We start from the raw sequence: 12,606 nt of genomic DNA, 5'->3' as shown, positions 1-12,606 counted from the left end.
GAACCTTGGTGAACAAACAGAATTATGAAGGCCAAGGAACACACCACACAGGTCAGGGATAAAGTTGAGGAAAAGTTTAAAGAAGGGTTAGATTATAAAAAAATATCCCAAACTTTGAACATCTCACGGAGCTCTGTTCAATCCATCATCTGAAAATGGAAAGAGTATGGCACAACTGCAAACCTACAGAGACATGTCCGTTCACCTAAACTAAAAGGCCAGGCAAGGAGATCATTAATCAGAGAAGCAGCCAAGAGGCCCATGGTAACTCTGGAGGAGCTGCAGACATCCACAGCTCAGGTGGGATAATCTGTCCACAGGACAACTATTAGGCCCCGTACACACATCCGAGGAACTCGACGGGCAAAACACATTGTTTTGCTCGTCGAGTTCCTTGTGAAGCCGCCGAGGATCTCGGCGAGCCAAGTTTCCCCATTGACCAACGAGGAAATAGAGAACATGTTCTCTATTTGGCTCGACGAGTTCCTCGTCGGCTTCCTCGGCCAAAAGTGTACACACGACCGGGTTTCTCGGCAGAATACTGCTCCGATCGAGTTTCTGGCTGAATTCTGCCGAGAAACTCGGTCGTGTGTACGGGGCCTTAGTCGTGCACTCCACAAATCTGGCCTTTATGGAAGAGTGGAAAGAAGAAAGCCATTGTTGAAAGAAAGCCATAAGAAGACTCAATTGCAGTTCGTGAGATGCCATGTGGGGGACACAAACATGTGGAAGAAGGTGCTCTGGTCACATGAGACCAAAATTGAACATTATGGACTAAATGCAAAATGAACACTTCATTTCACCTTGAACGCACCATGTTGTGGGGATGCTTTTCTTCAGCAGGGACAGGGAAGCTGGTCAGAGTTGGTGCGAAGATGGATGGAGCCAAATACAGGGCAATCATACACACTATCAGTTTTCCTGATGGTTTTCTCTTCAGGTTTACCAAAACCATCTAATATGAGGTCAAACCTTAAGCGTTTCAATTTGAATGCAATCAGGCAGGTCCTTGTACTACATGGTTTTGGTAAACCTGAAGAGAAAACCAGCAGGAAAACTGATAGTGTGTATGGGGCTTTAGAAGAAAGCCTGTTAAGAGTCTGCAAAAGACTTGAGACTGGGGTGGAGGTTCACCTTCCAGTAGGACAACGACCCTAAACATACAGTTAGAGCTACAATGGAATGGTTTAGATCGGGGTCGGCAACCTGCCTGTCAATTGCGGGCTACCTGTCGACTGCCAGCAGATGACAGGTAGCTTGCGAAGACATCTCTGCCTCGCTGACTCAGCGCTTACTACAGAGCGGCGCGGGTGCGCAATCGGCCCATCCTTGCCTGCATAAGATTGGCTAGGGGGCTGGGAAAGCCTCCGAAATAGCTTGGGCTGGTGCTCAAAATCTTTGGGGGGGCGCAAACGGGAAAAAAAAAAAACAATTGCAGCCTCACTGTGCCCATCAAATGCAGCCACTGGGCCCATCAATTGTCACCACTGTGCCATGCCATCAAACGCAGCCACTGTGCCATCAATTGTCACCACTGTGCCATGCCATCAAATGCAGGCACTGTGCCATGCCATCAAACGCAGCCACTGTGCCATCAATTGTCACCACTGTGCCATGCCATCAAAAGCAGCCACTGTGCCATGCCATCAAACGCAGCCACTGTGCCATGCCATCAAACGCAGCCACTGTGCCATGCCATCAAACGCAGCCACTGTGCCATCAATTGTCACCACTGTGCCATGCCATAAAACGCAGTCACTGTGCCATGCCATCAAACACAGCCACTGTGCCATCAATTGTCACCACTGTGCCATGCCATCAAATGCAGTCACTGTGCCATGCCATCAAACACAGCCACTATGCCATCAATTGTCACCACTGTGCCATGCCATCAAACACAGCCACTGTGCCAATTGTCGCCACTGTGCCCTTTAATTGTCGCTACTGTGCCCATTGTTGCCACTGTGCCCTGTACAATGCCCCTCCCCCTGCCCGGCACTTACCTTTCTGGGGGTCAGCCATCCTCCTTCCACGTCCCTCGATGTCTTCTCCCGCCCTCGATGACGCTTCAGCCAATCAGGTTACTGGTAACCAGAACCGATGAACCCGATTGGCTGAGACGCCTGTCAGTCTTACCTAAGGAACGCACCCCCCGTAGTCCCTTAGATAAGTTTCCAGGAAGCCTTAGGGCTGTACTCGGAAAGCCTATCGGAGCCGCTGGCTCTGATAGGCACTTCCACACAGCCAACCAGCTGCCGTTATTCAGGTGGCCGGCGCTCACCATCCGGCCATCTGAATAGTTGCGGCAGCGGCAACAATAACATAGATTCATGCAATGCATGAATCTATGTTATTGTAACCAGTGGCGGTGTGAGAGTCAGAGGGGGCGGCGCTCCGGCCCACTCTATAGACGCACCGCCACTGGCGGGTTCTGGTTCTTGTACGAACGTGCCTGAGCGCTGTCCCTGAGCCCTGGGTGTAGTGAGCTTATCCCCACTGCCCCACCTCCTCTCCGATCCATCCAAGGCACTTGTGGGATGGATGAGAGTGGATGGCTGGCAGGGATCAGTGCCGGAAAATGCTGCTTCCCTGTGCTACTCTGCATCTCATAACTTCTGCACCCTCCTGACCCCACACAGTACTATTCTCTCCTGGTCCCGAATACCAGGAGAGGCATGCGACCTCGGTACACTGCCCTACATCACACTGACCTCTGTACACTTCCCTACATACATTATATTATCTTATTCCATCTTATATTATCTTATTCCATCCCTTATCTATGTCCATGACCATTAAAATTAGATCGAGGCTCATTTTGTCTAGGGGAATCGGGTGTTTTTTTTTTTAAATCGAAGCAGTACTTACCATTTTAGAGATAGATCTTCTCCGCCGCTTCCGGTTATGATCTTCGGGACTGGGCGTTCCTATTTGATTGACAGGCTTCCGACGGTCGCATACATCGCGTCACGAGTAGCCGAAAGAAGCCAAACGTCGGTGCGGCTCTATACGGCGCCTGCGCACCGACGTTCGGCTACTTTCGGAAAATCGTGGCGCGATGTATGCGACCGTCGGAAGCCTGTCAATCAAATAGGAACGCCCAGTCCCGCAGCCCATACCCGGAAGCGGCGGAGAAGATCTCTCTCTAAAACGGTAAGTACTGGTTCGATTTAAAAAAAAAAAAACACCCGATTCCCCTAGACAAAATGAGCATCAATCTAATGTTAAAAATTAAGATTTTGGGTGAACCTCCACTCTAAGTTAGGCTAAGTTTATATTTCTACAGTAACAATAGTTTTCTTCATGCTGTCTTTTTATTGGGGCTTGCTAGTTAACTTTTTTTTTTTTTTAAAAGGGCACCGTACTCCCATGACCCTTGATCTCCTCCATGTTGTCCTGGTAAATCTCCACCTCTCAAAAGATTGCCTACCCATGTTTTAGATCAAAAGCATATTCATGTGTTAGAATGGTCCAGTCAAAGTCCAGACCTAAATCACATTGAGAATCTGTGGCAAGACTTGAAAATTGCTGATCACAGACGCTCTCCATCCAATCTGACAGAACTTGAGCTATTTTGCAAAGAATGGGCAAAAATGTCACTCTCTAGAAGTGCAAAGCTGGTAGAGACATCCCCAAAAGACTTGCAGCTGTAATTGCAGTGAAAGGGGGTTCTACAAAGTATTGACTCAGGGGGGCTGAATACAAATGCATGCCACATCTTCAGATATTTGTAAACAATTTTGAAAACCATTTATCATTTTTCTTCCACATCACAATTATGTGCCACTTTATGTTGGTCTATCACATAAACGCCCAATAAAATACGATTATGTTTTCGGTTGTAACATGACTAAATGTGGAAAATCTCAAGGGGTATGAATACTTTTTCAAGGCACTGTACTAGGGACAATTTAGACAGCAGCCAATGAACCTACTAACAGGTCTTTGGAGTAAAATATAGAACACAAAAAAAAAACCTCAGATCTCTTATGTTTAGGAGATGTGGCTATTTTTCAGATCTTCCATTTGCAGACTGATAACAATGCTTTCTCTGCTATATATTTTAACCCAGGGTCTAGATTTTATCAGTTTTATTCTCATGATTATAAAGATGAGCAACAATATGAATGTAGAAGCTACTTATCACATGCTTATGACCTTGTTTTGTGGCCTTTCTAGAGGCCTGAATTGATGGTGCATGATTTAGCGTTCTTAAATGATTTTTGATTTAATTTTATGTAAAAAATATGTTTTTATTCTGAATGTAGTCACTCTCCCTTTAATTTTCTTTACAAATAGCATCTATGGAAGGCACAGAAAGTGGGTGAAAAGTTTTCTGTTTTGGTGTAAAAAAATAAAATAACTCGGGTGTAATTAACATTCTTCAGCTATTTAGTAAGTAGTACTGGGTATATACAAAGGTCAGGCCTCCTTCACGCAGCCATAAAAATGCACATTTACAACCATTTTTTAGTTGCAGATCTGAACAAAATCTAAATATCGGCTTCTGAGAATACTTGTATACACATATATCATTGAATAAAAAAACAGGCCAATTTTTAGGCTTTAAAAAAAAAAGATCCATTTACCGATCATTTATGCAGAAACTTTGTATTCAGAACTTGCCTAATGATCAGTACACTTTTTATGGCTTTGTTATGGCCATGTGAATGTAGCCCTAAGCCTCTTGCACAGGGACGTAACAATCTACTGATGTTTATACTCTTCAATCATGTTGACAGAAGGATCCTTAGTAAAATGTTACGTAAAGACCTTGCCTATACACACACACAAACGTACATGAGTACATTCTTTTTCACCCTCTTCTAGTTGCCAGTGTTGCAATTATTTGCATGTATAAACAGGTATCTACATACATTAGTGCACTTAAAGGGGTTGTAAAGGTTTGTTTTTTATTTTCTAAATAGGTTCCTTTGTCTGAATTTCTCACTTCCTGTTTCTCCTCAGTAAACTTGCCCCCATCATCGGAGACGTTCTGGCTGGGGGTTAGTCAGCGTGCTCGCCCCCTCCCTTGGGACTACATCCCAGTGGGGAGATGCTGTGTTCACAACATCTCCCCACAGGGATGTAATCCCAAGGGAGGGGGCGAGCACGCTGACATTGCTTTCTTTATGAGTTCAGTCCCTTATACTCTTATATAGTACAGCGTGCATAGAAGTAATAATACTTGCCCCCACCCTCTGCTGGGGCCTCTTGTAGAGAAAATGTGAACACAGCGTCTCCCTGCAGGGATGTAGTCCCAAGGGAGGGGGCGAGCACACTGACTAACCCCCAGCCAGAACAGCCCAGATGATGGGGGCAAGCTTACTGAGGAGGAACAGGAACTGAGAAATTCAGACAAAGAAAAAAAACATTTATAAGGGAAATCGAAGGAAAAGTTAAGTGAACCAACAATGCACTAGCTTAAAGGAACCTATTTAAAAAATAAACAAACCTTTACAACCCCTTTAACCTTAAAATTGTCTTTGTAATCATTGCTGTGTTACTGATCTGCTGTGTGGATTGCTCCATAGACAACAATGCACCTGGTTTCTGATCAGTAAAAAAAAAAAAAAAAAAAAAGTTTTTTTATTTACTCCGGTGTGCAAGAGGCCTAAATCTTTCATAGGACTAGCAAAAGACTGAAATCTGATTGGCTGCTATGCAACCCTAAGTTTATACAACACAATTGTCATCAGCATTACTTTATTAAAGAATACTATGTTTGTCCAATTGCCATTTTCACACACACGATCAAAGTATTGGGGCACATGGAATGTATGTGAGAAAAGCAGCTATAATGGGTATACACAAAGTCAAGCTGTAACTGTTCTTAGAGTCCATACTACAAATAAGGATAAAAGACCATGGTGCTTATTGCATATATCCTTATGCTCTAGTGTCCGCTGAGACAGCTCTGTATTGAAGAATAGAAAAGAAAAGAAAAGGGGGAAGCGTCACTTAAGTGCAGTATTATTCGTATAATTGTTGTGAATAAACTGTCTATATTAATACTGCACTTAGGTGGCGCGTCCCCTTTTCTTATCTTTCATTTTCACAAACATAAATCATTTAAAGAAGTTGTAAAGGTAGAAGGTTTTTATATCCTAATTCATTTTATGCATTAAGACAAAAAGCCTTCTGTGTGTAGCAGCCCCCCTCTGCCCCCTAACACTTACTGCTGTCAATCAAAGTCAGCTAGCCAATCAAGGGAGAGAGGGGTGGGGCCAGGTCGGGGTCTGTGTCTGAGTGGACACAGAGCTATGACTCGGCTCGGGTGCCCCCATAGCAAGTTGCTTGCTGTGGGGGCACCAAATAGGAGGCAGAGGACAGGATCACAGAAGAGGGACCCGAGAAGATCTGGGCTACTCTGTGCAAATCTACTACACAGAGCAGGTAAGTATAACATGTTTATTATTTTTAGAGGAAAAAAAGAGACTTTACAATCACTTTAAGCTGAGACTTGCATTGTTATGTAAAGTAATTAAAGAACCTTTTTTTATAAGTTGCATTTACCTGGTGACTAAAGCTGAGATTATATCAGTGATGGTAGCATTGAGTTCGGCTAGAAGCTCCTCCACAGGACCAGGAATGGGAAGCTGTTGGCAAAGATGCTCAGCTCGCCTAATCTGTTGGCGATTTTGCCATATTATTTCTGCAAGCTTTTCACACCTGGTAAGAGAAGGCAAATTATTTACCAGCTTTTCAGTATAGCACGTTTGATTTATAAATTCTATAAATAACCAACTCAGACTTCATAAAAATAGATCTCTTTCTGATTGGAACCGGAAGGTTCCCTAATTAAAAGGGGCCTAAGTTCTTCACAATTGGCTTCTAACCACCTCCCAACCAACCTCTTACCTTCTTCTAGGCTGCAGGAAACTGCTTCACGCTGCCTTTGTATTAGCATTGGCTTTTATGGAAAGAAATAAAAAAACAATGTATGTGCAAACAAAAGCCAATGTATACAGGGCATAAAAATTCTATGCCATGATGCAGTCTGAGGATGAAACACTAATATCGGGTAGCAGAAACAAGCTGGAAACAAGTCCATAAATATTTTGTATAAAGTAGTAAATACACATAAAAATACTTTCTTCATTAGGATGGGCAGGACATTACCCCAAGTATTCTTAATAGTGCATGCGTCATATGCAAATATGGATAGTCCCACAAATATTTATCTTCAAAAGACTGGAATTACAATGTTTTTCCCTTTTCAATTCTTACAAAGGAAACTAAATTTCAATTTCAACAATTCATTAAAACATTATTAGATAAATAAATATTTTCACACAAAGCTAAATAACAGGTTAAAAAATCTTTGTCCATCCGTAAATTATCTTTTGAAGGTGCTCTCACAGTCAAATCTGGAATATTTTTCAAATTACAAAACAGCAAACGAAGATGAATTGCTTTGAAACCCCCTTTAAGAAAGCGAACCACTTGGGCAGTCTAAGGACATGCAACTACAGAAAAGATAGATCCAAGAAGTAGTAGACAACAGACAGGCGTGTATGAAACCACAGCAAAATGACTGACGGATGATACCATTTCTGCTTTGGGGCCTGGAATCACCACTTACCAAGTTTGTAATAGATCTAAACTTCCTTCTGGAGGGCCACCATTTCCTGCCAGTTGTTGCCGTCTCTTCCACTGGATCAACTCATCATCCAAGATAATCGTTTGCTGCTTGCGTAGAAGTTGAAGAGTCTTTTGGTGCTTCTCTGACAGATCCTGCATATGCAGCAAGTTAAAATTTTAAATAAGTTGGAAAAGGTAGCATGGCAAATTCAAAACCTTGGGCTACAGAGATATGGCAGATAAAGATGGTGAGAACGCTGTTGTCTTGTCACTTTAATGCCTTAGAGTTTTGTTGCCCAAGAGCATTGTATATACATTATCAACATTTCTAGCCACTAAACCTACCTCTTTTACACAGATTTTAATCACTATAAATCCGTGTACAAACTCTCTGATCTGCACTTTGAATAAACAAAGGAACAAAAGGCTTTCAGGGTAACAAATACAAGAAACCCCTAAATTCTAAAGAGTTACGCTGTATTTTAAATCATTAATTTAAAAGGAATCAAGGTAAATCTTTGTGTAATTAGGAGAAATCTTTAAAAACGTAACCTAGCAAGGAAATTTGAACCAAAACTAAAGCAGCAGTACAAAGAGCAATGCTGACAATCAAACTGCAATAAGACGTCACAACCAAATAAATGTATGTATACTGTACATAAAGAAGAGCTGAAGTATGGAAGCTATGCCCAAAAAGACAGGCAGAGGGAAAAGGACTAGTCACTAGTATAAAAGCCTGTGGACTCCCAAATGACTGTTCCCCGATTACTGACCTACCATGCCTTACTCTGCACTGTGTGGAGGCATGGTAGGTCCATGGTAGGTGGAGGCAGGGTTTTGCAGCCTTTTGTCAAAGCCTACAGCAAGCGGCACAGTAATGACCTCACCAAATTTCATGAGACTAGAAGTCAGAGGCAGCAGAGCCTTTGACTAGATTCACAATTCCAGATGTGAATTGCGGGCGCGTGATGGCTGGTATCCTGCTGGACATCATATGATGTCCAGTCAGGATAACTGAACCACCGCCCAGCCGTAATTCTGAAATAGGCCAGGCGGTAGGTAGTTAAAGTGGTTGTAAACCCTCCACTTTGACTTCAGCTCATTCTAATCTCTATAGAACAGTTCACTCACTGCTTCTGTTGCCGGAGAAACCGTCCTGCATTCTTTAGTGACGTCAGCCGTGCTTGCCCATTCCATTCGTTGTTTCACGGTACGCTATGTGTGCCGTTTCTGTATCAGCATGCTGTGTAATTTATTTCCCATGTAAACGGCACAGCACTAAAGGATTGCGATATGTGCCCTTCTCTTCCTGGTTCTCCCCTTGTGACTGTACTAGATGTCACACAGGGGGAGTGAACCAGGGCAGCTGCAGAGCAAACAGAGCAAGCAGCTGCAGTTATTCCAAGAGCCTTAGTCAAGCAACATTAGTAAACGTTTCTCAGAAAGTGTAAAGCAAAGTAAAGCAATGTTTTTTCTATGAAAATAATGCAACATTTTGGACGCAATCGCGCATGCGCGAGATTTAGGCAGGAAGACAAAGGAAGGGCAGAATTTTAATCATGTTTAAAGGTGCAAGGCATGTACACATATAGAAAAATTATAATGTTTAAAAAAACAAAAAACAAACAGGGTTTACTTCCTCTTTAATATTCAAAGCAAAGTCATCCATCCATCCATGTTGCCATGCTATTTTGCCGAGATATCATTTTGAAAACCCAGCCCATGTAATTTCTGGCTGCGGCCATCTTAAGTAAGGGCAGATAATTCATGTAGCATTTACTTCCTGGAATCCATCTGCTCTTAGCTCAGGTATGCAGACAGGAGGATGTGCTAAGCTGAGATAATCCCTCCTCCCCTCCTAAATGTATACCAAAAAAAGTTTAACACAAAGAAGTATGATATACTTCCTATCTACCTACTAATGCTAGCAGCACAAGGACTGAAAATAGTCCATGTTGATTCTTCTGTCTACCTTCTCAAGTCGTGGTAAGGATCCCCTTACTTTCCAAGCAAGACTCTGATGAATGTCAGTATGTTATCAAGACTCTGCTCTTGCAAAAATGAGCACTAGAGCACTCCCATGCTACCTGTAGTACTTGATAACAGCTGTCAAAATGTACATACTGTCCAATGGCAGAGAGTGCTGATGGGAGTGTTCTGGCGGAGTGTATAGTACAGACCAAAAGTTTGGACACAGAGTTTTCTTTATTTTCATGACTATGAAAATTGTAGATTCACACGGAAGGCATCAAAACTATGAATTAACACATGTGGAATTATACATAACAAAAATATGTGAAACAACTGAAAATATATTTCATATTCTAGGTTCTTCAAAGTAGCCACCTTTTGCTTTGATTACTGCTTGGCACACTCTTGGCATTCACTTGATGAGCTTCAAGAGGTAGTCACCTGGCGCAGCACCCCATCACTCTCCTTCTTGGTCAAATAGCCCTTACACCGCCTGGAGGTGTGTTTGGGGTCATTGTCCTGTTGAAAAATAAATGATGGTCCAACTAAACGCAAACCGGATGGAATAGCATGCCGCTGCAAGATGCTGTGGTAGCCATGCTGGTTCAGTATGCCTTCAATTTTGATTAAATCCCCAACAGTGTCACCAGCAAAGCACCCCCACACCTCCTCCTCCATGCTTCACGGTGGGAACCAGGCATGTAGAGTCCATCCGTTCACCTTTTCTGCATCGCACAAAGACACGGGGGTTGGAACCAAGATCTCAAGTTTGGACTCATCAGACCAAAGCACAGATTTCCACTGGTCTAATGTCCATTCCTTGTGTTCTTTAGCCCAAACAAGTCTCTTGTGCTTGTTGCCTTTCTTTAGCAGTGGTTTCCTAGCAGATATTTTACCATGAAGGCCTGATTCACACAGTCTCCTCTTAACAGTTCTAGAGATGTGTCTGCTGCAAAAGGTGGCTACTTTGAAGAACCTCGAATATGAAATATATTTTCAGTTGTTTCACACTTTGTTATGTATAATTCCACATGTGTTAATTCATAGTTTTGATGCCTTCAGTGTGAATCTACAATTTTCATAGTCATGAAAATAAAGAAAACTCTTTGAATGAGAAGGTGTGTCCAAACTTTTGGTCTGTACTGTATATCAGGCTAAAATTCTTCATTCAGTTGTCAAATTACATGTCAGAAAATACAGCAGCCTGGAAAGCAACAACCTAAACAATCCTTTCTAATATTCACATGACTACCACTAGTAACTCCACTAACAATTAACCTACACTTCAGAGTAGACAGACAAGATGCTGGAAATGTCAACATGGTGTTGGCTTTGAAACATACCAATCTGTATTGTTGAAGAGTCTGGGCCTCTCTCTGTAGCCAATTTTCTAAAGATGATTGCCGCTGCTGTAATGTAGCTTCACGAGGCATACGCTCCTGGGGACTCAGCTGGGCCAACTGGGTAAACTGAGCTGAGAAAAGGAGACAGAAGCAAGTCAAGTCACACACTGTCACTTACAGCAACAAAGTGCCATATTACATAGTTAGGTTGAAAAAAGTCCATCCAGTTCAACCATAAAAAAATAAAATAAAAAATATCGTACAATCCCATATACCCAATTCTATACCCACAGTTGATCCAGAGGAAGGCAAAAAAAAAACAAAAAAAAACAGCAGAGCACGATCCAATTTGCTACAGCAGGGGATATAATGCCTTCCTGATCCCCCGAAATGGCAGATGAGGGCTTACTAATGATTTGTATAGGGCCAAATGTTATCTCTCTCTCTGGAGTTCATACCTCTCTTAATACAAGAAAGGACTTTACTCGCTTTGGAGACTGCAGTTTGGCATTGCATGCCATTATTGAGCCTATGATCAACTAAAACCCCCAGATCCTTCTCCACTACAGATCCCCCCAGTTGTACTCCTAGCATGTATGATGCATGCATATTCCCAGCCCCCAAGTGCTTAACTTTACATTTATCAACACTAAACCTCATCTGCCACATAGTCGCCCAATTAGACATTGCATTGAGGTTGGCTTGTAAATGTGGAGATAAACCATAATCCACAAGCTACAACAGAATATACAGTATATGAACAATCAAATGATACACAAAATAAAATGCAGGAAAAAAATCACTGGTTGTCAAGCTGTTGTGGCTAATTGACAAATTTACAATTTTTTTGTAAAATATGAAAGATGATGTTACACTAAGTAAATAAAAACCTAACATGTCATGCTTTAAAAATTGCGTGCACTTGTGGAATGGGGCCAAACAACGGTACCTAAAAATCTCCATAGGTGATACTCTTAAAATGTCTATAGTTTACCAGTTTAAAGCTACAGAAGCGATCTAGTGCTAGAATTATTGCTCTTGCTCGGACGTTCGCAGCGATACCTCAATTGTGTGGTGCAAACACAGTTTACATAGGTGGGTGTGACCTACGTATAAATTCACCATTGCACGCAAGGGGGGATGGGGGCGCTTTATATTTTTTATTTTATTACATTTATTTTTTACACTTTCCCTTTAACGTTTTATATTTTTTTTAATCACTTTTATTGCCATCGAAAGAAATGTAAACATTGCGTGGGATAACAATACAGCATGACAGGTTTTCTTTACGGAGAGGTCTGGGGTCTATAATCGCTCTTTAAAAGAAAAAAAGAAAACAAAGAAAAATCAATCTTGATCTTTTGCTTTTTAGGGCTCTTTCACACTGGCGGCCCGTTCAGGTCCGCCTGTCAGTTTTTTTTGCGGACCTGAACGGGCGCTCCGTGCTCCTCTATGGAGCCGCGGATGTCAGCGGTGACATGCCCGCTGACATCCGACCCGCCAAAGTGTGACGGAGGAAAAACCTACTTTTCCATTCGTCTGGCGGATCGGGTGAACACGGACAGACGGTCTGTGTTCATCCGATCCCCCCATAGGGGAGAGCGGAGAAAAGACAGGGCGGTCCCTGCACAGTGTGCGGGACCGCCCTGTCATCCGCTCGCTCAGCGGGGATTAACGGAGCGATCCCCGCTGAGCAAGCGGAGGTTCA

At 42.7% G+C, this 12,606-nt stretch overlaps 1 protein-coding gene across 1 annotated transcript in view; it reads right to left on the bottom strand.

The window, feature by feature from the left end:
• The window catches only part of LOC120918206 (signal transducer and activator of transcription 5B), a 165,327-nt gene that overhangs the window by 46,255 nt on the left and 106,466 nt on the right, over positions 1 to 12,606 (bottom strand). The window contains exons 6-8 of the mRNA XM_040329696.1: positions 10,899 to 11,029; positions 7,586 to 7,737; positions 6,517 to 6,672 (exon numbers count right to left, since the gene is read on the bottom strand). Coding sequence (XP_040185630.1) covers positions 6,517 to 6,672; positions 7,586 to 7,737; positions 10,899 to 11,029 — 439 coding nt within the window. The remainder of the gene's footprint in view (positions 1 to 6,516; positions 6,673 to 7,585; positions 7,738 to 10,898; positions 11,030 to 12,606) is intronic.

This window comes from Rana temporaria, chromosome 12 (assembly GCF_905171775.1).
Source record: "Rana temporaria chromosome 12, aRanTem1.1, whole genome shotgun sequence".
NCBI lineage: Eukaryota > Metazoa > Chordata > Amphibia > Anura > Ranidae > Rana > Rana temporaria.
This window is presented reverse-complemented; position numbering and strand designations above follow the sequence as displayed.